Here is a 26,543-nt window from a genome sequence, read left to right on the forward strand (position 1 = left end):
TTGTCAAAGCACTTGTGTTTATTATCCAGAGAAAGAGAAAACACAAAGCATCACTTGTTTTGTTGTTGTAAGGATCATATCACAACATTAAATTAACATTCCAAAAGCATTTCGTCGTTATAATATGGTCAAAAGAAATGGTTTACTTGTCACAGATGTTGAACTTAAAGGTTAATTCACTTCATTTGGCGTTTGTTTTTTACAAGGCTGGAGAATACAGACATGTTCCCACAAAAAAAGGTGCCATGCACCACATAGTTACATCCCACATCAGGCGCAGTCAAATAAGGCTTATGAAAATCTTATGAGCCATTATGAGTTGTCAATATTATGAAGCACTAATGCAGGACTGAAATGGACATCATGACAGAACATCAAAACATTTGCACACTCCTGTACAGATAATGCATAATAGATAAGGCTCAATAAGTCGTTGCCATGTATGTTTAAATACATGTTATGCGCGTAGCATACATGCGTATTGTATATGGTTACAAAAATGCCCTACATGACACTGCAAGAAATGCACTGTACACAAAGCACTCAGGAAGAATAGAAAATAAGAACAAAAGAATACAAAATCGAATGAGAAATGGCAGAACGAAATGAAAAGGCAATGAAGGGTTCATAGGCACAGAAGTTCACCAGGTCAGAGAATATCCACTGGAGTTTCTTTCCAAAGCACTTCAAACAGCGCAGAGTAGAATGAAAACATCGTCCTTTTGAAGTTATTTAAGAAAAATGCCACGGGCCATCCTTGTGGGCTGTAATAAGATTCTTTTGAAATCACATTGTGGTGATGGTTTTATATATAAAAAAAGTAGATTGTGTTCTACAAGTGTCAAAGGTTTGTCTCTTCCGTTAAGTGTCCTTTGAAGTGTCCATTCAAGTGCGTTCTATCCTGGTCGGTCACATGATGATGGTTTCTGTGTGCTGCGAATATGAATTCAAGAACCGTTTGGCTTTCAGGCCAGGGCTTGTGTGAGTGATTTTGCTCGGTGCGTTGTGTTTTGCCCATCTTGATGGACGGCGCTGATTGGCTGGTCGAGCAGGACGTGAAAAATTGCTACTGCTGTGGACAGGAGATGACTCACGTTGGACCTGGAACGGGAACAAGTTTTAATGTAAGAATCTTCATGGATACATGATCAATAATTGGTTAGGTATATTTGATTTTAGTGTCAACATATTCTGCCTTTTTTATTGGTTGGTTAGTTGGAAAAAACTGAATATGTAGTGGAGATTGGGAAAGAGCGCATTCTCAGTCCTGGAGAACACATTACCCTGCAGAGTTGAGTTCTAACTGAATTAGGTAAATCAAGAGGTGTGTCCCAAATCACATACTTGCTCACTTTTCTACACCATTTTGTAGTATAAATAGTGTAAGTAGTGCATTCACAAAGCTGATTTATACTTCTGCGTCAAGCGCACGCGTATGATCTGGCGCAGGCTTCGCACGGTTGCATAGCCCTCGCCGTGGCTGATGCTGACCTCTCAAAAATTGTAACTACACGTTGCAATGACGCATAACGCAAGCTCTGTGATTGGTCGGCTTAGTATCGATGACCAATGTGGGCGGTGCTGAGAGCCGCGAGCCAGATGAAGTGAGTGCTTACAAGTGTCGAATCCTGTGAAGGAGCTCCAGATGGAAGCTTTTGTTTTGTGTTTACCTTCCCACCACTGAATAAGCAAATTTTAGCTACTTGTACATTCAGGAAGCTTTCAAAAAAACTAAACATCCACGAAGAAACTCGACACAGAGGAACATAAAAACCTACTGCCAGCTAGCGTTTTGGAAGTGTTATTGCAGAGCAACACAAACAGCTCTGAGAAGTATAAATGGATTACTATGGGCAAGGCAGGCACCGTGGGTCACGGCGATCACTCAATGCAGAAGTATAAACCAGCCTTCGGAGGTGTGAAATGTTGAACACTTCATGCACTCATCGCTCACAGTTTTAGGTAAAGGAACGGGCGGAGCTTTTGGCCACTGAGGTTGGATTACTTATTTATTTTGGATTGTGCAAACAAAATTCTCCTATGTAAGTGATTATGCCACCATCCAATAATGAATGTGGTCGTACTCATGAAAGGTACTATTTAGTAGTTTTGTCCTTTATTTCACTGATCTGACAAATGTCATCTGGGAAACAGTTTGAATTTCTGTTTAGTAAAAAGTTCAATTTGAGAAAAGTGTTCCATTTGAGATGACACCAAACTCATACACTACACCAGGGATGTTCAGCCATGTTCCTGGAGATCTACCTTCATGCAGAGTTCAGCTGCAACCTTGATCAAACACACTGGTTTTAAATTACCAAGTCATCCTTTAGATTCTGCTTAGTTTGAATAGTTGTGTTTGATTGGGGTTGAAGCTAAACTCAGGAAGTTAGATCTCCAGGGACAAGGTTGAGCACCCTTGCACAACACAGTTGAATGTTTTAGGGTAAAAGTGTGTTAGTTTGGACCAATACTGTGGTTTAGCCCACAGGATGTCAACATGACGTCATATTGACGTTGCACCCCAACGTACCCCAAAGTCATGGGGATGTTGGATTTTGTTTGGAAATGAAAATCAGGTTCACATCAGAACCCAACATCAGGCTGACATCAATGTCCAATGTCCAACCTAAAATCAACAAAATATCAACGTATAATTATGTTACACCTTGACGTTGTGTGGATGTTACTGCTATGACCGCTATCAGACGTTGGATTTTGGTCACTTTCCAACACAACCTAAAATCAACCAAATATCATAATAATTTGACATTGTTAATGGACGTCAAAATAACGTTGTTCTTAGATGCTGGCTAGACTTTGAATTTTGGTCACCTGACGTCATGACCTAAATCTAAGCTAATATTAACCTCTTATAATGTTGTGTGCCTGCTGGGTAGGTACCAAAGATTAATATTGCACTGTAGTTTGCTGTGTGTAGATAATATTTGCATAAGCTCTTCACCTGCTTTGTGTCCATTTGTGGGGTGAATTTGGCCCTCTGACTTCTGTTGTTCTCCAATTCCATCATTTCCAGAAGTTGCTCCAAGTTGTCACTTCCCTGTCTCATTCTATCCACACCGATCCCTGCATGTACCTTACTTAAGTTTTGAGATCCTGCTCTAAGAATGCTCTCCACCATCTGGTAGTCAGAAAATAGATCCTCCCCATGGACGCCAGCTTTGTGGGATTTAGACCCTGGAGGTACCTTCTGATAACCCGACTTAAGGTGAGACTGTGATGGGCTTAAGTTATAGGACAGGCCATGCTGTTCAAGAGTACAACCACCCCTCCCGCTGTCTCTGTCTCCATTCAGGAGGTTTCTCGAAGGACCAGCTGCCCGAGGCTGCTCCTGGCTGGCCTCCAATCTTGCTGCCAGTACATCACAGTCTGTGAGGCATTTCTGCACGGGACGTGTGGATACCCGCTTGGGGTCAAACTTGCTCTGGCAAATGGGAGTGTTTGTGTGCCTTGGAGGATCACTGGAGACAACTTTGGTCACAAGGCCATCCTCTATCAGAGTTTTCCCTTCATTCTCCTGCAACATGGCACCAAACTTGCGCAACACAGATGGGCTTCCGGCTTTCTTGTCAAGCAAGAGACACTTTCTGTCAGGTTGTTGTGGTGACTCTTGGTAAGCGGTACGAGAGCTTACAGGTGAAGCATCTCTCTGTTTGATTGACACTTTGGAAGTTTTAGGTGGGAGGTCATTTGATGAAACAGGCTCTTTCCAGCTAACATGGCGGGTTTGGGAGTCATCCCAACTTGATTTCTTGTTCTTCTTGTTCTCATCCTCCTCAAACTCATCCGATATTACACAAGAGGCAGTCCTGAAGTGATAAAACGTAGTAGTAGTTACAAATAGAAATTAGGCAAAAGATAAGCCTCACCCAAAACAATAAAACCCACAAACATGTGTTTCTTTCTGAGTTTTTGTTTCTAGTCCAAATACCTAAAAAACAATCCTAAATGAAGAAGCATTTTCTAGAGCAGTGGTTCTCAACTGGTTTGGCCATGGAATCCACATTTTTACATGGTCATCAAGCCGCGACCCTAATTTTTAGGAACTATAGTATAATTTTAGGAATTATAATTTGTATTTATTTGTTAACATACACAAGTAGTGACAGATAAATCATGAGAAAATCACCAAGACTTACAAATAAAGAATATTTTATTGCTGTCATTTAACAAAATGTATGCACTTGGTGATGCCCTTAGCTCTTGGAAGTGGTCTTTGAAAATAGTCCACAGGTTTGTCTTTGCAACTGGGATGTTTGGTTTCTAAATGTCGTTTTAATTCAGAAGCTTTCATGTTCTCTTGTGAGAGCACCTCACTATATATGACACACTGAGGTTTTAAGCCTTTTTTTTTCGTGAATATATGTAAATCCATACTTTACATATTCAGGGTCGTACTTGCGTTTCGACATATTTGTTGCTATAATTAAATTAAACTTCACATATCAAACGTTACGGTTGTTGCGCGCATTTCAAAATAAAAGTCCGGTATAAGCAAAATAAGTTAAAAATGAAACATTTGTTGTTTTTTTGACCACACACCCACTGAAAATGTTCCCGCAACCCACTTTTGACCAGTTGAGAAACACTGTTCAAGACAATTTTAAAATACTGTATTGTCTTCAGAAATACTAAGTCAAAATTAAATGAGTTTTACCTTAAAACATGCAAGATAATCTGCCAGTGAGGTAAGCAAAATATTCTCTTTTCTTTTAAAGATAACTTTACTTACCCCGACTGGCAGATAATTTAGCTTGTTTTAAGAAAGACGTCACTTAAATTTGACTTATTTCTGAAAACAAATCATTTTATTTGCCTTGAAAATGCTCATAATTTAAGATTTTAGATATTTATATTACAAACAAGACCAACGTTGTTATTATTATGTTTTACAGTGAACACAATCAGTTACAGAGTAAACATTGGGACTATATTCAGAGAATGATTTTTACCTGTTTGTCACGTGGCAAGTCTTCATGTTATTTTGATAACTATTTGTAACTGGATATACCTTAGGGTTCTGTGTACAAAAAAAGAGGGGTTATAATGGTAAGAATGAGAAAAATCTATATGCAAAGATATACTCATGATGCAGAGAGATTGATCAATCGTAAAATAAATACTCACTGCATTTTGAGCACCATTATTTCCTAGGCTCTTTCCAAAATACTGGCCCTTTTGGAGGTATCCATTGAGGATTTCTAGGGTGGCATCTTTCCTTGCGTGATTGTGACAACTGGCAGGATAATGGCTGTCGTTGCTCATGGAATTAAGCATGTAATTATTGGAGCCATTACAGTAATCACTGGAGTGGTGAAACCCAAGGCTTTGCATAGCTGAAGGACCCGCTCTTACTTCGTTGCATTGACGAATCATGTGATTGTTGTTGGGGTGACCATGAGGTTCATGATAGCCATTGGTCTGTTGGCTATACTGAGAGTTGACTGGTAGCAATGTAATATCCAGACTTTTGTTGTTTGTGCTGCTCTCGCTGGCTTCCCTTCTGGCTTTCACTTCGTTATACAACTGAGATATAAATACACAATATTAGAGACAAAGCAGTTGGGAAGTGTGATTTCTTTGCTCATCAACATAAAAGAAAAATGCTTGACATGCACAAGTCAGCAAATAAAACTTGCATAATCTACTGCATGCACTAGTTATAGAACTTTTGCATAAATAAACAACATGCGGTTTCTCCATTAAAAAGGGGTCAAATTGAGGGAAGGGGGTTACTTGCCCAAGGGTTAATTCAACCACCAATAGGAACGCACTTGATTGGCCTATTTCAACGTGAATGCTTTGGCATTCTGTGTGTTTTAGTGTGTGAGACACAGTTTGTGGACGTTCTCGGGTTGTTGACATATCCCTTTGGGTTTAGTAAACATCTGTTAAAGTCATGGTTCCAGATGGAGAGCAAAGCAACTATTATTAAATCCAAGAGATGCAGCCAATTTAGACAACAGGGGGTCAAGATTCTTTCAGTCAAACGCAATCTTATTTAGCGGCTACTATCAAAACATCAACAACTCTGTGGCCCGTAGTATTTACAAAATTGCAGTGCTGTTGGATCTGCTTTGTAATATAGGCTCATTTTACATCTCCCCTAGAATTAAACAGTTGAGTTTAACCATTGAATACAATTAGATGACCTCCGAGTTTGGCAGGAGATCTTTTAGCTAAGCATAGATCATTGAATCAAATTAGACTATTAGCATCTGAAATTGCCTGAAAATAACTCTGAATCATCTCCATGGTTGCAAAATTTTCAAGCACTGTTTAATATCATTGTGCCAGTGTAACCCTCCACTAGCCAACCCGCTCCGAGCTGGGATCAAACTGGCGACTCTTTGCAGGCGAGTTGGTTGCTCTAACAAGAAGGCTAAAGACCATGGTCTCTAGTGTCTGTCGCTAGAGCACCTTTTCGGGTTCAGAGGAATGAGGTTTACCTGCACAGCAATTTACTAGCTGACCTCTGTTACACTCAGCCCCTTAAACCTCACTCCCATGCGGTTCACGGCACCAGTGAAACTCTGCCGGTCCTACACTACCCAACTTGCTTCGAGCTGGGAATGAACCGGCAACTCTCCACATGGGAGTTGGTTGCTCTAACCAGGAGGCTAAAGTTCAAGGCCTCTAACGTTTGTTGCTAGAGCACCTTTTCAGGTTTGAAGAGTGAGGTTCACCTGCACAGCACTTCTTTAGCTGGCCTCTGTTACAGCAGTTTCAGCCATTTATATAGTGATAGCAATTTTTAATTTTCCATTGGTCTTAGTACACAATGTAAGTACAGAAGAGTCAATATTTAAATAGGAAAATTATCAAAACTGGTCGTTTTTGAATGAGATGCTAATGGTCTAATCTGATTCAATGATCTATGCTAAGCTAAGACAAAAGTGCTCCTGCCAGACCCAGAGATTGTCTGAAAGGATTCAACAATGGGAAAACAATGTTTAACTAGTAAAGAAAATGGAGTGTTGCTTTAAGCCTTGTTTAAAGTCAATAACATTTTTAACTTTACATATTGATCCTGTCTGGCATCACTGCAGATGAAAGTTTGTCTCACCTCTTCAATCTTCTTCTGCATATCCTGTAGCTGATCTTCCCATTCCTGCATCTCCGAGTCAAAATTGTCAGGCAGGTCAGCTCTCTCTCCACCCCACACGCAAGACCCAGGCTCCAGCCCACGGTGCAATTCCAATGTGGCCATTCTTTAGCCAAGTGTTCAGAAAACTATGCAGCAATTCCTGAAAGGTCACTGGAGTGACCACGTTGGAAAGTCCACCAATACCTCTACGAAGACAAAAAAAAGACATTCATCATTGAGAAACAGAGAGTGGTTTGGTATTTCTGGAGGATTCCACTGTGGCTTGCTTTGTAGTTTGGTTTTTCAATCTGAATATAAGTGAAATTTTCTTGTGTTGCATTTCAGGTAGAAGGAAACAAAACCCCAGCTATGTGGTCTGGACACCTGCTTTAAAACTCTGATGCTTTTCTATATGCATTCCCTGTCCTTCAAAGTAGCTCTTACCTGTCAAAATTGTCAGCACGTTCTTTAGACACCAACTTCATTAGACATGCTCAAATTACCTAAAGGGACTTCAGGGATTTTGAAGTCAGCTTTATAACATGTTCGGTCTCCCCAGAGCCTGATCTATCTTGATCAAGGGCATGGCAGGAGTAAATGGTTTCCCCTCGCAAGATTTAAAAACACTTAGTCTAGAGATTTACCATTTCTTTTGAGTTAGGGATGTGGTCAAATTCCAAACAAGTGCAGGAAGTTTTACCCGCTTGGGTAAGCTTAAAATAGTAGCATCTTTTCCATGGTAACGTCACTGAGATTTGCTGCAGCATAGATTTGATTTACGACAGGTATTAGGGAACTTGACCCCCAGTTTAAGGCATTAAATTTCCGCAATGTACAGCCTGATGATGTAAGAACGGAGACTATTTATACACCCTCCGATACTACATCATAAACTTAAAAACATAAAGGGTGAGTATCTGTTTTCTTTACAACAAGCATGTATAGTTATTGTACACAAATGTAACTGATTACTCTAGTACTACTTCTAAATGTATTGAAGTGACAGTTCCATCAATTATTTACAAGAGGTAATAATCTTATATAGAGGTAGAAATAACAAGAGGTCTTATGTAAACACCAAATCTGAATACCTTTAGTGTAAGCTAAGGATGTTAAGACTCTTAATGTTAAGAGATCCAATGACATCGACCCATTTTAAATATCACAGCAATATGAAATAGCTTCAAAAGAGTTATTAGCAATAACTTCATACTTAAAAGTAGAGGTTTCTGTTCTTGTCAACATGTTTTCTTAATCCTTACCAGTTAGATCTTATTAATGGTTCCTCCAGGAACTTGTAATGCTCTGAAACAGCTGCTCCAGAACGTACGTATGTTGTTCAAGTACAGATTTGTCGCTCATATGAAGATCACTCCTGTTTCAGTACCACCTCCCCTTTGACCGCTCCTGCATGTAACTGTGGAAAGACCACTGATGTTCGTACCCCACAGCGTGACGTAAAAATCCTGTGTATTGGATCCTAAATGTTTCCTCCGTCCGGCCCTATGGCCCTGTCCAGAGCTCGGGGGTAAACAACTGTAGTCCTGAGGGGGCCCTGGGGCTTTATAGTGACTAAAGTATTTACCCCTGCGACGTCAGACCTGCCAGGTGTCCGGTGTCATAATGTCAGATTTATTCCAGCATTCATGGTCTCCATGCAGGAGACCGACGTCACTGACATTCTAGGTTAAAATTACAAAGGCAGAAGGAGAGTGTTTACATGTCTATTTTAAATGCCCAGTTCTCCCCTATCTCTGTCAAACTGCCTTGTTGCTAGTCTGCTTTTAGGCCTTGGCAGATTGTGGTCTTGTGACTCCTATTCCAGTTGTTTCAACCTCTAATGCCAACAGGCAACTGCGCTATTTGTGACTCTCAAAACACTCTGTTCATTTTATTTTTAAGATACCCCTGACAGAATTAGCAGATACTAAGTGTGCTGTCCGCGGTTCCTAATGGGCGCCTCACACTTGTATTTATTTGACGCATATGGATGTTGCGCAATAAACAGACGGCTGATGGTTCAGCCCTAATATTGGCGGCTGACTCAAATAGTTTCCGGGCACGAAGAAGAAAACAACAAAGCAAAAGCCATTCAGATGGAGAGACTGTGGGCCCGGGCACAATGTGGTGAAAGAATTTATTGCTAGTTTCAGCCTTTTTCAGCCACATTGTTTAATTTGCAAATGCATTTGCACTCATTTGTGCGCCTGTGGGCATGCTGGTCTGAAAAAGTGTGTTAAGGCACATTGTTGACATGCAATTTTAAAGCAAATGAAAATGACTGCACTATTGAGCAACTAAAAGCTTGTCTAAAGTCAGTGTAGTTTTTTTGTTTTTTTTTGTTTAAAGGTTGCATTAGTGATAGGTGGGTCCATAATAAATAGATTACTATTGTATAAATTACATTTTTTCATTCATTTTCCTTTGGCTTAGTCTCTTTAGGGGCCGATCACACCGAACGCGCTTATTGCGTAGAGAGGTGCGTTTTTTGATTGATTTACTAACGGCCACAAGCATTTTGCACACTGCTTATGCGTCCTGCGCGCCTTGCGTTTTAACTGCCTCCTGCGCCTCGTGTTTTTGCCCTTGCGTGCTGTGCGCTCGCAGCGCTCGCACTCTGAGCAGAGAAAACGCATTACTTCAGTCGCGTCTTTTTCCTTCTACAATCAAATGAAAGCAGAGGCGGGTATTCCGTTGAGATGCCTGCAATGTTTGTGTTGTTAAGTGAACAACAGAGACTTTTGAAGATAGAGGAGAGACTTGTGGCAAAGAGCTTAGAATCACCAAGAGGCGACACTCAATAGAACGTTCCATTGCAACAGCAGCAACCCGGCATTCCACCATTTTGGAGTGAAAGCGATCGGCCGTCCATTGGATCATATTGCTTTCGCGATGGCAAGCAGCTGCTTTGTTTTTTATTTATTTATTTATTTATTTATTCATTTATTTATTTAAAAAGCGCATTAAAGCTGAGAAAGAACCTTTAAGACGACAATACAACACTTACTATCACAATCATCAGCACTTTTAATAGTTTGTTTTATAGACTTCATGTTTATATTTTAACTATATATTTTCTTGGAATTGTCACTTTTAGGTGAAATTACTTTAAAGTACTTTAATTTAATAGTTTACGCACTGGCATAATATAAATTAATATTGACATGGTCAATTAAATTAACATGACTTTAAAAATGGGATGTTGATAACAAAATGACAGTACACTTTTTGTTGCAGTATTATATGTTATAATTGTATTTTTATAATATTACATTTTTATGTCAAAAGCCATTTTGTTCAATATGATTGAATTCTGACACATAATTTCATCATATATATATATATATATATATATATATATATATATATATATATATATATATATATATATATATATATATATATATATATATATATATATATATATATATATACACATACACATCTATGGTAATATTATTATAAATATGTCTCCTGATCTGATTATAATAAAACACATATGGGGAATTCTGAAGAGACATCAAGTTGAGCATTTCTTTGAGCAACTATAAAAGAGGGGTTGTTTTTGAAGTCTGGAAAAGATGTGTTTGATATTCATTTTTGCACCACCCTAATTTAGGTAAAACTTAAGTAGTTTAAGTTATTTTGTTAACCTTACTTTCATAAGTTAAACAGATATATTATATTAGTCTTGTCAACATTTTGGAAATTGTTTTCTTTTCATTGAGATATTGTTTAAAATGTTGTTTTTCAATGGGGGTGCAAGAATGTATAATATTTTAAATCATTCTGTCTAACGTTCGTTATCCGTGCTATTGTTCTATTGGAATTTTAATTCCATAAAGGCCGCCACGTGACACTAGCGGCATCTAGTGGCTGTTTCCCAAATAGCAACAGAGTGTCGCCTCTTGGTGATTCTATGCTCTTTGCTTGTGGTTGCGGTTTTGAGTCATCCGGAGCTATATGACTTCACAAATCTTGAATATCACAATATTATTATATATTAAAATAATATTAATATCAACAGCAACACTCTCGTACAATACCCAGCGGATTCAGTCGTTGTCTAGCAACATAAAAAAGCACTACGCGCTTCTTTTTTTCTTGTCAACAAAAAGGCAGTGCAACGTTTTTGGAACTTAAATGCATGCTTGGTGTGATCGGCCCCTTATTCATCAGGGGTTGCCACAGCGGAATGAACCGCCAACTAATCCAGCATATGTTTTACACAGCGGATGCCCTTCCAGCTGCAACCCAGTACTGGGAAACATACACTCTTACATGCACACACATACACTACAGCTAATTTATTCAATTCACCTATAGCACATGTTTTTGAATTTGGGGGAAACTGGAAGAAACCCACGCCAACACGGGGAGAACATGCAAAGTCCACACAGAAATGCCAACTGGAACAGCCGGGACTTGAACCATCAACTTTCTTGCTTTGAGGCAATAGTGCTAACCACTAAGCCATCGTGTCACCCTCATTATTGTATATAATTGCATATTATTGTATATTATAATTGTAATATAAAAGCTGCTACCTCCTCCTGCACTTTCTTTACGTCAAGCGGCTATAGTAGAATTTGGTTGTGTGCTTTACCCATAGGCATGAACAGATCTATGTCATCGCTGTTGAAGATTTCAGTTTTTCTGCCAACAATGACCATGTAAATAGTGAATGTTCCATGGTGCAACCGCAACTTGCTCCTAAAGGGAATGGGAAGATGCCAAATAACTCATTAAAAGAATAAGGACAACCCTCATAGACCATGCGCCTGGTGCTCAGACCATTTTTCTTCTCCTTAAAATTGCTAAAGTGGATTTGGATATGCTCTAATCCCACCTGCACTGTGCACTCGACTGCGTCCGATGGCTGCGTCCGAAATCGTCTACTACTCAGTAGGTACTGCATTTGAATTTACTACTCGCCGACGTCATCGTTAGTAAGTAAAGTACAGTATGAATGTAAGCAGTATGAATGGAACTCGGACGTACTACATCCGCCATTTTGTCATGATCCTGAGACCGACCCGCATCAGTTGCGACGCTTCACTCCGATTTATGAATTCTCTCGCGGTGCATCATGGGATAGCATAGTGTGCATTGGATGTGCACTTCAGAATATCGCCGGAAGTAGTAGGTCATCCAAGCACTTACGTACTGTTTTTAGCGTAAAGTCTGGAAGTATACGATTTGGGAAGCAGCCAATACAGTTAGATCATTAAAAACGATGAATATATGAAATACAGTGTTCGTTTAGCTGGCAAGTTTCCCTAAACATTCCCTAAAAGAAACCTGCTCTAAAAAAGATGTTATTGTTTAGTTTTAACTCCCAAAATAAATATTTGTTATCACAATAAATTGTAATGCAGTGTTTCATTTTCATTATGGATATCAATCTACCGATAACTTGAGAAGTCTCAAATCCTTCATCTAGGACTGAAATTAAAGATGCCATCAATCTGAATAAACTCTGAAAAAATAAAGCTCTGATGTCCAAACTGCTGATCATCATGGGGCAATATATCCCAACCACTCCGTGACATGCTTGCAGGGATGAGGAGCACGTTCAGCAGTAGACTGATCCTTCTCTGGTGCAATAGAGAAGGTAATTTGTGCATACTAATATCATGTACAAAATCACTTAAGGTGAAGCTTGGAACCCATCCACAAGCAAGCCACAGCTGTTCTTTAGGATGTCACATGAATATTTATGTGCAACATTTAGCTTCAGGTTCAAGTTGCAACCTTATATAATCTGTCTGTATCCTATATAAGTTGATGCAACGTTGTTCTTGTAAATCAAGTCAAGATTCCTGCTGCTTCAGTCCAATGTTAACTTTTTTGAAAATAGGTTCATTTTACAACTCATCTAGAGTTAAACAGTTGCATTTTACCTTATTTTTAAAATCCTTTTAGCCAATCTCCAGCCCTTTTAGCTTAACTTAGCATGAATCAGATTTAGCATCTTGCTCCATTAGCATCTCAATCGAAAGATTAAAGAAAGAGTTTAGATACTTTTCCTATTTAAAGCTCGACTTTTTTGTTGTTTAAGTACATTGTGTACCAAGGTCGATGGAAAATAAAAAGTTGCTATTTTCTAGGCTGGTATGTCTAGGAACTGTATTCTCATTCCGTTATAATGATCAAGGATCTTTACTGCCATTCCATGGCTGCAGGAGCTGCAATTATATTACACAGAATATGAAAATAGTCCTGGTTAGCTAACTAAGTAACAGCTACAGTATAACACCTAACTATGGACGAGTCAAGCATTAAATGGGAAAATTATCTGTACTGAATTGTTTGAGTGAGATTCTAATGGTCTAATCTAATTTAATGATTTATGCTAAGCTAAAAGTGCTCACACCAGACCCATAGATTGGCTGAATGGATTCAAAAATGATAAAATACCACTGTTTAACTCAAGGTAACTTATAAAATATCCCCCCCCAAAAAGTGGGGTTAATTTAAAGCTGATTGAAATCAATGTGCTCTCTGAAAATACAATTGTATTTTATTAGCAGAGTTGGCTGTAGCGCAGACATCCCAAGTTTTGGGGGGGTGGTTGTAATGTGCGCACGACGGATCTGAAAGCAGGGGCGGGGGGGAGTGGTGCGTGACGAATCTGAAGAGCGAGGAGGGATGCGGTGGAGAGGCATGGAAGTTCCGGGAGACTTGGGATGCCTGCTAACGCATTCCTCAGTAGCGTTCCTCAGAGTGCAGTAACCTAACGAATTACATTTTACATTTGCGTAATTAGATTTCAGTTATTAAAGTCAATGTAATTGTGTTACCTAAGTTACTAATTTAGTTTTTAGATGAAAAAAATGCTTCTTTTAAATCATGCTTTTAATAAGCATGCACTTTTAAATTGCTGGAGAACGCGAGCTTAAATGGTTGCTGTCAATAGTGGTTGCTGCTTCAAGTGGAAATACAGACATTACTTTGATTTCATTGAGCGTAAAACAAAAATATTGCTGTGAAATGCAGTCTGTGTCCAGTCTCTAAAGAACTTTCGACTGCTTTAAAATCGACCAGCAACTTGTTCAAGCACTTGAATAGAAAGCATTTTAAGACAATAGTCATAACTAAGGAGGACACCAGTGCCCAAAAACAAGGCGATTCAACTTTTTGGACTTTTTGTGCAGGGTCGGGAGTGAAGGTGTCTTCAGAATGTGAAGTGAAGAGTAGCTGCTTATGGGGCCGTTCACATATTGCGTCTTTTGTGCACGCAAACTCGTTATTTCCAATGGAGGCGAATATTGCGCACACTCGTAGTTTCCAGGCGAACCTAGTTGAAAACCGCAAGTCAAGTGACAAGACCTGACCGATCAGCTTCATATTTTGTATGGAATATACACATTTCGGTAGACTAATTACCTCAGACGAACACAGAACCCCCAAACACTGCAGTGCTTTATCATACTATGGATGTCAATGGTTACAAGTGTCCACTTTTCTTCCAAATTCGTGTTAAAGCAAAACAAAACAAACAGGTTTGGAACAAGTGAATGAGATGAGAATTTTAAGTTTTGGGCGAACTAGTAACTTCAAAGTAAAGTAATTAGTAATCTGATTACTCTGTACATGGAGTAAATAGTAATGTAACCAGATTACAATTTTCTAGTAGTCAGTCATTTGTAATCTATTACGTTTTTAAAGTAACTTATCCAACACTGTTCAGTAATTACTCACCTTTGCATGCTTCTGATTGGTGGTCATTCCAGCTGATGTGGCTGGAATTCTGGCTGATGTGCCCCTAACTTTTCCATTGCAAAATCTTTGGTTGCAAAGCAAGCGCCATTGTGCCTGGTAGCCATAGTTCTGAATAAATGCCTTCTTGGTGATGTCGCTTCCAGAGGTTTAAGGGTCTTGATGTCTTCACAAATGCAGATATTCTGATGTTGTATACAGTAGTAGTCTTTAGTTGCAAAAATAAAACTCTTGATGACGTACCTTCCAGTGGCAGCCATATATATGTGATTTGGGTACTTGATTTGGGTCTCCAGCATTTTAGAAATTAAGATTATGCAGTCTTCTGTGCTTAAGCGCGCTGTCTGTGCTTGGAAAGTGACCATCCTGTGATTCTTCGACCATGGTGACATACACAACATTGACAAACAAACGAAAACAAAGGGCGAGACTATGCTAATGAGTGGGCGGATGGTAATCACAGGACAAAAAAGAGGGTAAAAAGAAATACAAGTTTAAAAATGGTGGCATAAGAGAGCGAGGAGAACAACACTAGAATGAGGATGAATAAAATGATAGGCTGAAACATCTGGGGTGAATAATCGACAGGATTAACGAACATGCATTAAAAAACAAGGGTGCGTGGGAAGACAGGATCAGAGAGAGAGAGAAAAAGGTTAGGATATTATGGCCATAAACATTTTCTATTTGCATAGTTTACAATTCTTGGCAAATTATAAAACTATCCTCTGTTATTTTGTTAAATGTTATAAGCAGTCAGGAGATAAACTTTGAAATATGTTGTGCTACGTTGCTGTGTATTGTAATGCAATTCTCTTTTTAAATGCTGAATTTAAATAAAGGTATGCATTGTCCACTGAAAGGCTTTAGGACAGTGGTCTCAGACTTAAATTCTGGAGGACCACAGCTCTGCATATTGAAATTTAGTAACCAGCTCTAACCTGCTAAGACGTTTCTATAGTGATGTCTATGAAATTAGCTATATGTCTATTAGTAATGAAACAAAGTTGAAACCTACCCACACAGGATTCTGCTGTGAGTGCCATCTTGTAAACATTATGTCGTCAAGTGAACTCTTATGGTGCATTATATGTATTTTCTAACTCTTAAGTGTACATGGGTTATGCACGTATTATTGTGGTGAATTGTGGGACACCACTAAACATGGATGCTCCCTCAAATAGTGCAATATTTAAGGGTAAAGAGCCAATTTCGAAAACAGTCTAGTAATCATAATACCCTGATGAGCTGGGATGAGGTGTGTTTAATTAGGGTTGGAGAAAAATTGTGTAGAGCTGTGGCCCTCAAATAATTAAGTTTGAGGCCAATGCTTTAGGACAGTGGTCCTTTTTAGCCCCGGTCACATTGCACTTTTTCCCCCAAAGACTTCCATTTATACGCATACGAATGCGATGAACTGGAAACGCAAGCTCATGCGACAAGTTTCGCATTTCGCTGCGATAGAAAGTGCAAGCTTGGTGAACTCGGACTGGCGAAATTACATCACGTAATTGCTAGAGACCAATCGAAGATCAAAACATGACCTCTGGACAGAAATTTAAAATGTGGACCAATCATTCACTTTTTAAAATGTCTGATCATCTTGTTTAATCCCGCCCCTTTTTGTATTGCTATCCCTACTGAAAAAAACAGCTTAAACCAGCCTGGTTTTAGAGGGGTTTTGGCCATTAAGCTAAGACCAGCTAAGACCAGCCTGGAAATAGCCAAAAACCCCTCTAAAATCAGGCTGGTCAACCAGCTAAAACCAGCTAACCAGCCTAGTCTGGTTTAAGCTGGATTTTTTAGCAGGGATACAACAGACTTTCTCAAATGTGAGCGTGGCATTTCTTGTAGACCTCTTGCAGGCATTTCTTGTAGACAACACTAATCAAACACACCTGAACATGCTAATCAATGTCTTCAGGATTGCTAGAAAGTGACAGGCAGGTGCATTTAATCCAGGTTGGACCTAAATACCTGCAGAAATGTGGATCTCGAGGGACAGAGTTAGGAACCTCGGCTATAGGAGCTTAGGATCTCCTGTTCCACCAAACTTTTATTTTATGAATCAGAAGTGCCCAATCCTGCTCCAGAAGGACCAACATTTAACACTTAATTAAATGTTGCCATGGTGATGCCAAAGAAGATCCAAACTTGGAGATAACCATTTTTAAGTGGGTCACTATAAATACCCTTTGTGGAATGGAAAGATTATTTGTATGTTAAAGGTTCTTGGAACTTTTATTTTTAAGAGTGAACCTTGTGAAATGTGTAAAGAAGTACTTGATTAGCTGGTTCAGTAAATAGGTTTGAGCTAATTTCTGTTAAACCTTGTCAGATTGTCCTACCTCATATTCAAAAAGTAGGTAGCACATTTGATGACGCAATATGCTACCCATCAGATTTTGCTACCAGTTTAAATTGTAGTAAATTTGAAATAGTATGATATGAAGCTGTAATATTGCCCTAACCTACCTAATCCCTAACCCCAACCTCAGAACCATTCTAATACAGTGTTGGTAGCATAATCTGATGTGTAGGATAAAATATCAGGACACCGGCTTTAAAGCATGCCATTAATTTTTGCACAATAACAATACATATTCTTCACATAGACACACAGATTCTTGCCAGACTCACAGATAACGGTTCTTCTGAATCTCTTTCCTCAGGTTTTGGGACTTCCAGCCGGTCTATAAACCCTTGGAGCTCCTTCCTGAAGGTCTTCATTTGAGAGTTGATGCGGAAGAGTAGCTCATGCTCTCTGATTCGGCCACCATCGTCTTCATCTTCCATACGACCAAAAAGATCCCCATTAGCCACAAAGACCCGAGCCTCTGCAATGATGTTACTGGTGTCGGCTATAAGACGGTCAATGGTTCGCCCCAATCGCTCTGCCTCAGCTCGGATGTCAATCATCTGTTGCCTGTCCCGTATGGAGCGTGAGAGGAGCCGGGCAGATTCAGGAGAATAGAGTGAGCGAGTTGGCGTGAGGCATCGAGCATTGCGGACCTCCTCCGAGTCACTTTCTCCTCCAACAGGACCCTCGCGTTTGCGATGGGGAGGGAGGCGAGACGAGGAAGAGTCATCATCACTACCTCTACGTCCTCCAATTCCAGGACCACCATCACTTTCTGCATCACTGTCACGTGGCGTCACGGCTAGATGAGATGCTAGATCATATCGTTGCATGTTAGAAAGCAGGACACGGTTCTCATATTGCAGTTGCATCACTTTTCCGCTCAGTTCATTGATCTGCTTCCTTGCTGCTTTCAGTTCCTCCTGCAAGGCCTCGGATTTAGAGCTGTCTCCAGCACCATTGTTGGCACCTGTTGCATTACTGCCCGAGGCATGCCTCGTACCCTCTTTAAAGCGCAATTTATTCAGCTCGCTTGTCACTCTCTTATTCTGGTCCTCTACATCCGCGAGGTTCCTCCTCAGAAGTTCGGCTTCATCCTCCACCAATTGCAGTTGTTGCCTCAGCTCAGACAGCTCTGAACCCTGTTCGCGTCCTATTCCTCCTTCCGCACCGGACAAGCCCCCATTAGAGGATTCATCTCCTCGAAGATCATCCAGCTCTGCTCTCAGACCACGGTTCTCGACCTCCAGTTCCACAATTTTTCGTCCCAGGATGTTGGCCTCTTCTTCCACCAGTCGCAAGCGGAGTTTCAGTTCTGATTCCCTTGTAGTGGGTGGACCACCAGCTTCCCCCTTTGGATGAGGGCTATCCAGATCCCCATAGAAGGATCGGTACTTTTGAAGTTCTTGTTCCAGGCGGTCCTTTTCCTTGTCGATCTTTGCCATTTTCTTTCTCATTAATGTAGCCTCCTCTTTAATGAAGGCCAGCTGGCATTTCAGGTCCTCACTGTCCTCCTGTTGTGTCGAAGGTGTGTGAACGTTAGTTTCAGAGACATTTAAAAGGTCAATATTTATGCACAGAAACCTGTAATAAATACTAAGGAAGTCATTGGTTAAAGTTTTTCATTATTCTTTGCAAAAGGTTTCAAACAAGGGTGAGTAAATTAAGCCAGAATTGTTATTTTTTGGGTAAATACAGTTATTGTTTGTTGATATTCTTTTTTTATTCTCTATATATCTATCCAAATGATGGCATAACCTTGAAAATGCATCACTTTTTAATCGTTTAAAATAAATTACCACTCACTGATCAACGTTATTGCATTGTTCTTACCTCTGTAGGAGTCTTCCTCTCAGGCTTTTGTGCATCTTTGCTTCCTCTTCGTTTCTGAGACTGGATACAACAGACTCAAATAAATGCATTTATATAGTTATAACTTAAAGCAGGGGTGTCCAAACAACGGCCCGCGGGCCATCTGCGGCCTGTAATCAGTGTTGTGGTGGCCCGTGAGGCTTTTTATAAATATTAATAGAATCTGGCCCGCTATATAAAAATAAACGTAATTCAATAAATAACCACCGGGTGTCGCTATCACATGCCTTCAATTAGGCAGCAGTTCTTGTTATGACCTAAAACGAATCGACCAAACTGAAGGAAACATAATTGATAATCACATTTTGGCAAGCCATGGCGCATACCAAGAAAAAGGAAAATCAACTGTGAGTGCAGGAAATTTCACGTTGGGGCAAAGAATATTTCTTCACAGAGGTCAGCGGGAAATGTCTCTGTTTAATTTGCCAGGAATCAGTTGCAGTAATGAAAGAATATAATATTAAAAGACATTATGAAACAAAACATCAGGCCTTCAGCTCTTACACTGGTGCCGAACGAGATCATAAAGTAAAACAATTAGCAGCTGCCCTATCAGCTCAACAACAGCAGTTTTTTTGTGCTAATAAAGTGCAAGAAAATTCTACGCTGGCTTGTTATAAGGTTGCTCAGCTAATCGCACAGCATGGGAAACCCTTTACTGAAGGAAAATTAATAAAAGAGTGTCTGATGAGTGTTGCAACTGTCATTTGCCCAGAAAAGATTCAAGATTTTAAAAACGTAAGTCTTTCTAAAAACACAGTTGGACGACGAATTAAAATAATTCCATAATAATTAACACACACACTATCTATCTATCTGTCTGTCTGTCTATCTATCTATCTATCTATCTATCTATCTATCTATCTATCTATCTGTCTGTCTGTCTGTCTGTCTGTCTGTCTGTCTATCTGTCTATCTATCTATCTATCTATCTATCTATCTATCTATCTATCTATCTATCTATCTATCTATCTATCTATCTATCTATCTATATATATATATATATATATATATATATATATATATATATATATATATATATATATGCGTGTCTGTGTGATGTATGTAAAATTTGGCCCAGGACAACATTTTTTTTGCATCTGGCCCTCTGCCCAAAACGTTTGGAAACCCCTGTCTTAAAGGGTATTTAGATGCATGTGTATCCCCCTTACCTCTTTAGCCTTGTCTAGCTCAAGTTGCAGAGCCTGTTTGGTGACTTCCACCTCGATAAGTTTCTGTCTCAGCCGTTCGTTTTCATCTTCAGTCTTTGTTCGTTTATCCTCCACATTTTCCAGCTCATGGTGGAGTCTCACAGAAACATCTTTGGCAACCTGTCAGAGTGTAGTGGGTGGGGCGTAGTGGTTAAATATCATAAATATCGTCGTTGTTCTCCTGAGAAAAACACTTAGCCTTAGGTTGCTCGAGGGAGACTGTAATAAATGCACTGATGCTTTTGGATAAATGACAAGTTAGTAATTAGATGTAAATTCCCTTGGGGACGTGTAATTAATCGTAGACTATCTCTGCATGCCAAATAAAAACATGGGTACTTGCCTTTAAATCTTGCTCTAAGCTCCTTAGGAGGTCCTCGTCGATTTCTCCGGTTTGCGCATAGCGTAGTCGTTTACGTTCTGCCTTGCGGAGTCGATACTGAAGGATGCGGCAGTTCTTATTCGCTCTTTCCAGCTCACGCCGCATTTCATCTAGCTGACACGTGTCTTCCTCGTAAAAGGTGTCGCGCATCTCCTCCATCTCCGTCCGCATCTCTTCAATCGTGCTCTATGAAAACCAGAGTGTGCTTATCAATTAGAGTAAAAACTAGGGATGGGTGATATCTTATTGTTTTGCAATATACTTGTTAAAATTCTTCCCACCATATTAAATTTACTTGTTATAATAACGATAAAACATGCAACCATGCACAGTCGAAGTCAGACGTATTAGCCCTCTTGAATTATTAGATCCCCTATATATTTTTTCCCCAATATCTGTTTAATGGAAAGATTTTTGACACTTTTCTAAACATAATGCTTTTAATAACTTTGAATGATTTTCAAGATATAGTATTCACTTTAAATTGACATTTAAAGTCAATCAGAAGTATTATCAGAAGTAGTGGATGTGTAGTAGTAGTAGTCGTTGTCTGTGTAGTAGTATCAGAAGCAGTAGACGTTGTTGATGTAGATGTTGTAGTAGCAGTCATTCCTGTAGTAGTATCAGTAGTAGATGTAGTAGTAGTATCAGTGGTAGTAGTCTTTGTAATAGGTTCAGTAGTAGTACACATTGTAGGAGTAGTAGTGGTTGTGGCTGTAGTAGCAGTAGTAATAGTTGTAGCATTAGAAACTCTCTGTAGTAGTAGTAGTAGTTGGTGTAGTACTTGGGATTTATTTTTATTATTATTATTTTTATTATTGTAGTGCAGGCATGTCCAAACTCGGTCCTGGAGGGCCAGTGTCCAGCAAAGTTTAGTTCCAACCCCAATCAGACACACCTGGGCTAGCTAATCAAGCGCTTACTAGGCTTTCTAGAAATATCCTTGCAGGTGTGTTGAGGCAAGTTGGATCTAAAATCTGCTGGACACCGGCCCTCCAGGACCAAGTTTGGACACCCCTGTTGTAGTGGTTGTTGTTAATGATTATTACTGTTGTCCTTTCTTGCTTGTTTACTGTCATTATTGCTATCATTATATCACTAGCATTGTTGTCACTCCTTATATAAGTTACTTGCTTCATTTAGTGACTGTTATTGTTCCTTTTGTATGTACTCTGGCCTGTTTACCAAGTTACCTTTACATGCACACACGCGCACACACACACAAACGCACGCACCTGCCGGTACTTGATTGTATTGTTGTTGTTTTTTGTATTTTTTGTTATTGTTTCATTTTCTTTGTATTTGCATTCTCAAATTGTGTACCTTTTGTATATTCTAATAAAAAAATTGACATTTAAAGGCTTAACTGGGGTTAGTTAGGCTAGTCATTGTATGGATGGTTTGTTCTGTAAATACTTGAAAATTATGTGTTATCAGTCAGCTTTGAGGAAGTATTAACATAACTGTCTTTTTTACTCTATATTTTTTTGGTTTGTATTGTTCTGGTGCTGTATTGTTCTGTTGTTGTATTGTTTTGTATCTGTCTTCTGTTGCTAATGGACCTAGTGTCTGGAAATGAAGTTACTTTACAGTATATAATCAGTCGAGTGCTGGAAATACACAAAAAAATATATATTTTTGTGACCCAACGTGGTTTCATATCTCAGAATGAGGAAGAAATCTAAATTTTATAGTATTCAATACTGCGATAAAGGCTAGGTCAATTAGCTTTCCCTTATAAATATACATTCACCGGCTTTTAGGGACACCTTTCCAACTGCTAGCTAACACAAATGTCTAATCAGCCAATCACATGGCTGCTGTGACATTTGGATGGTAGGGTCAGAATTTGGCGTCAACAATATGAAAGCATGGATACATCCTGCATTGTATCTAGGCTGCTGGTGTAATGGTGTAGGAGGTATTTTCTTGGCACATTTTGGGCCTATTAGTATCGTGTCAACGCCACAGCCTATTTGAGTATTGTTGCTGACCATGTCCATCCCTTTATGACCACAGTGTACATATCTTCTGATGCCTACTTCCAGCAGGATAGCGCGCCATGTCATAAAACGCAAATCATCTCAGACTGGTTTCTTGGACATGACAAAGAGTTCACTGTACTCAAATGGCCTCCACAGGCACCAGATCTCAATCCAATAGAGCACCTTTGGATGTGGTGAAACGGGAGATTCGCATCATTGGTGTGCAGCCGACAAATCTGCAGCAACTGTGTGATGCTATCTTGTCAATATGGAGCAAAATCTCTGAGGAATATTTCCAGTACCTTGTTGAATCTATGCCACGAGGGATTAAGGCAGTTCTGAAGGCAGAAGGGGGTCCAGCTTGGTACTAGTCAGGTGTACCTAACAAAAGTGGCCGGTGAGTGTATTTTATTCTTATTAAAATACTTAGGACTACTTGAACACAAATAATCTATAAATTGCCACAAGCATTTGCTTATTATCCTCATGTTTGACCAATTTATCATCTTTTTTTCCATCATGTCTTTTCCTCTATATGCAAATGTGGTGTTTATGTGTGATAGCGCCCTGAAGAGTCCAGTAGGAATTAAACAGAAATAACATTACAGCATTTGATCGCAACACAACATAAGAGGTCTTGAAATCTGCTACTGGAGACCCTCTATCCTGCAAAGTTTCCAACCTCCAACCTGCTTCAGCACATCTGCTTGTGTATTTTATAACAGTGTTTCTCAACCACGTTCCTAGAGGACCACCAGCACTGCATGTTTTGGATGTCTCCTTTGTCTTTTACACCTATTACAGGTATTTTAGTCTCTGAACTGATGATCCGAATCAGGTGTGTTTGGTTAAATGTGCAGTGCTGGTGGTCCTCCAGGAACGTGGTTGAGAAACACTGTTTTATATGATCCTGAAAAGCTTCATTAGTTGTTTCAAGGGGTTTGATTATGGTTGGTGCTAAGCTTGGCGGGATAGCACGCATCCAGTGTTGAAGACCTTTGCTGTATTTTTTTTTAAATATCCAAATAAAAAGTATTTCTCTAAAGGTTGAGGACTTTTTTGTCTGTCTGTGATGCATAAATTGTCATCATTAATATTGTTAGTACAATAAATACAAGAACGTATTGTCATTTTAAGTCCATATCGCCCATTCCTAATAATAAGAAAAACCTATAGGACGTCTGCCTCCTTTTTTCAAGCTTTCTGCTCTACAATTATTGCAGCCCTAAGATGAAAATGCATTCACATATTGTTTTAATAAACAGTGCATTATTCCACAGATAACATGTCTCATGAGTGCTTGCCAAACTGTTGAGGGTGCATTTTGTATATACCAAGGTCATTTTCATAACTGTAGATTGCTTTGTGCTCCACCAGGAGCTAAATTTTGACAATATTTTTTTATCTTTTATGGTTTTGTCCAATTTCAGAAGGAAACACTTTTGAAAATGAAAGTCACACGAGCATATTTTAGTCAAAATATTATATTGACTATATGACATCAGAGTATTATCTTCAAATCGCTCTGTTGGTGAATTTTGTCTTTCTTTGTTAATCACTAGTATTTTTGATTTATCAGGATGGACTGAAATTAAGGTTTAGTAAACATCGTCAAGCATGTGTTGAGCTGAAGAATCATAAAAGGTTCGATTTTTGAATCGATGTGCTGACCAACAGATTCGTTCAGGTGGACTCATCAAAATGTTTTTATACGTTTATTTAGCATTTGTGAAAGGTCCTGTTTTTTTGCACAAACATTTGCATAAAGAAATATTTTAATTTTATGTGTTCTACATCAGGGGAATTGTAATGCCTTAATTGTCACTGTTCTACGAGTAGGACTTTTTCCTTATAATACATTATGAACTTATAATAAATCATTTTAAATACAGACTGTCTGTCTATTTATCTTTCTGTTGGTCTATTTACTATTTATCTATCAATCTATGTCTGCCTCTCTGTCTGTATCTATCTATCTATCTATCTATCTATCTATCTATCTATCTATCTATCTATCTATCTATCTATCTATCTATCTATCTATCTATCTATCTATCTATCTATTGCTGTCTGTCTATCTATCTGTCTGTCTGTTTATCCTTCTATTTGTCTATTTATCTATCAATGTCTGTCTGTCTGTCTGTCTGTCTGTCTGTCTGTCTGTCTGTCTGTCTATCTATCTATCTATCTATCTATCTATCTATCTGTCTATCTATCTATCTATCAATAGATCACTGTCTGTTTATCTTTCTATTTGTCTATTTATCTATCAATCTATGTCTGCCTCTGTCTGTCTGTCTGTCTGTCTGTCTGTCTGCCTGCCTGTCTGTCTGTCTGTCTGTCTATCTGTTTAACTGACTATCTATCTATCTATCTATCTATCTATCTATCTATCTATCTATCTATCTATCTATCTATCTGTCTGTCTGTCTGTCTGTCTGTCTGTCTGTCTGTCTGTCTGTCTGTCTGTATGTATGTATGTCTGTCTGTCTGTCTGTCTGTCTGTCTGGCAGTTACTTCATCCATCATCCCCAATATTCATCCCACCATCCTTTTTTATCTTTCAGTATATTTTTCTGTCTGTCTATCTATCGGTTTATCAAAATATTTATTTGTCTGTCTATCTATCTGTCTATCTTTCTATCTATCTATCTATCTATCTATTGCTGTGTGTCTATCTATCTGTCTGTCTGTTTATCTTTCTATTTGTCTATTTATCTATCAATGTCTGTCTGTCTGTCTGTCTGCCTGCCTGTCTGTCTGTCTGTCTATCTGTTTAACTGACTATCTATCTATCTATCTATCTATCTATCTATCTATCTATCTATCTATCTATCTATCTGTCTGTCTGTCTGTCTGTCTGTCTGTCTGTCTGTTTGTCTGTCTGTTTGTCTGTCTGTCTGTCTGTCTGTCTGTCTATCTATCTATCTATCTGTCTATCTGTCTGTCTGTCTGTCTGTCTGTCTGTCTGTCTGTCTGGCAGTTACTTCATCCATCATCCCCAATATTCATCCCACCATCCTTTTTTATCTTTTAGTATATTTTTCTGTCTGTCTATCTATCGGTTTATCAAAATATTTATTTGTCTGTCTATCTATCTGTCTATCTGTCTATCTATCTATCTATCTATCTATCTATCTATCTATCTATCTATCTATCTATCTATCTATCTATCTGGCAGTTACTTCATCCATCCTACCCAATATTCATTCCACCATCCATCTTTTTTCCCCCACCATGACGACGTTTACAGTTTGCAACAACAGTATAGCACTCAAACCTTAAGCTCGTCGTTTTCATCCTCCAGCCTCTCGATCTCCTCCTGCAGGACTTCATCCTGCTGTGTCACCGCCTCCTCGGCCTGCGTTCCCGCTTGCGTCTCTCCCGGTGTCTGCCGCTGCATGCTGCCGCTTTTCCTCAAGCGCTTGTTGATGTGATACTGGATGAGCTCTGACTGCAGACAGCCTCCGCCCCAGAAGGCCGGTCCGCAGCCCACGTACTCTCCTCCCGCAGCGGCCTGTCTCCCCCTCACGCCACCAGGCGATCGGTCGAGGTTCTCCGCGGACGATTCTCTTTTAACGCACGGAAAACGCAGCGCGCGGCGGGTGTCCGGTGGCGGAGCGCGGTCAATCCGCTCCTCGGTTTCCAAAATCGCCTCAGTTTCAGCACCACGAACAGCTGCCGCACCCCTCAGCTTCACAACACGCGTGTCCTGCTCTCCTTCACGTCCTTTAGTGGATTTTCCTCCGGGCTTTGACGCAGTGGATGATGCGGAGCGGCTGCCGCGGGGGTTTGAGGCCGGTTTGGCGGAGGTTTGTCCGGGAGATGGTCGCCTCCTCCCTTCGGTACCATCCGCTGATGATGGTGGAAAATCCGCAGCGCCACTTGCGGCAGAACTCATCAT

General features: G+C 39.6%; 2 protein-coding genes across 2 annotated transcripts; both read right to left on the reverse strand.

Moving 5' to 3' along the window:
- On the reverse strand, positions 1-7,233 carry LOC130216919 (uncharacterized). The gene is made up of 5 exons (XM_056448850.1): positions 7,088-7,233; positions 5,149-5,547; positions 4,974-5,041; positions 2,966-3,830; positions 1-1,101 (listed from the first exon to the last, which is right to left on the reverse strand). Exons 1-5 carry the CDS (start codon positions 7,229-7,231, stop codon positions 910-912), a joined length of 1,668 nt encoding a protein of 555 aa, XP_056304825.1. The 5' UTR covers positions 7,232-7,233; the 3' UTR covers positions 1-909.
- On the reverse strand, positions 7,225-26,543 carry LOC130216918 (protein SOGA3-like). The gene is made up of 7 exons (XM_056448849.1): positions 25,920-26,543; positions 20,616-20,840; positions 20,234-20,392; positions 19,023-19,082; positions 17,471-18,703; positions 14,813-15,398; positions 7,225-7,314 (listed from the first exon to the last, which is right to left on the reverse strand). Exons 1-6 carry the CDS (start codon positions 26,541-26,543, stop codon positions 15,288-15,290), a joined length of 2,412 nt encoding a protein of 803 aa, XP_056304824.1. The 3' UTR covers positions 7,225-7,314; positions 14,813-15,287.

This window comes from Danio aesculapii, chromosome 23, assembly GCF_903798145.1.
Source record: "Danio aesculapii chromosome 23, fDanAes4.1, whole genome shotgun sequence".
NCBI lineage: Eukaryota > Metazoa > Chordata > Actinopteri > Cypriniformes > Danionidae > Danio > Danio aesculapii.

Bases quoted from the DNA above. Each gene is read 5' to 3' on its own strand.
- LOC130216919 (XM_056448850.1), bottom strand. From the start codon at position 7,231: ATGGCCACATTGGAATTGCACCGTGGGCTGGAGCCTGGGTCTTGCGTG. The intron at 5,042-5,148 runs GTGAGTATTTAT...TTTTGTACACAG, and splicing joins ATAATGGTGCTCAAAATGCA to AACCCTAAGGTATATCCAGT. The intron at 3,831-4,973 runs GTAAAAATCATT...TTATCACTTCAG, and splicing joins ACTTGCCACGTGACAAACAG to GACTGCCTCTTGTGTAATAT.
- LOC130216918 (XM_056448849.1), bottom strand. From the start codon at position 26,543: ATGATGAGTTCTGCCGCAAGTGGCGCTGCGGATTTTCCACCATCATCA. The intron at 19,083-20,233 runs GTAAGGGGGATA...TGTTGTATCCAG, and splicing joins AGCTAGACAAGGCTAAAGAG to TCTCAGAAACGAAGAGGAAG. The intron at 18,704-19,022 runs GTAAGAACAATG...TCGACACAACAG, and splicing joins AGAGGAAGACTCCTACAGAG to GAGGACAGTGAGGACCTGAA.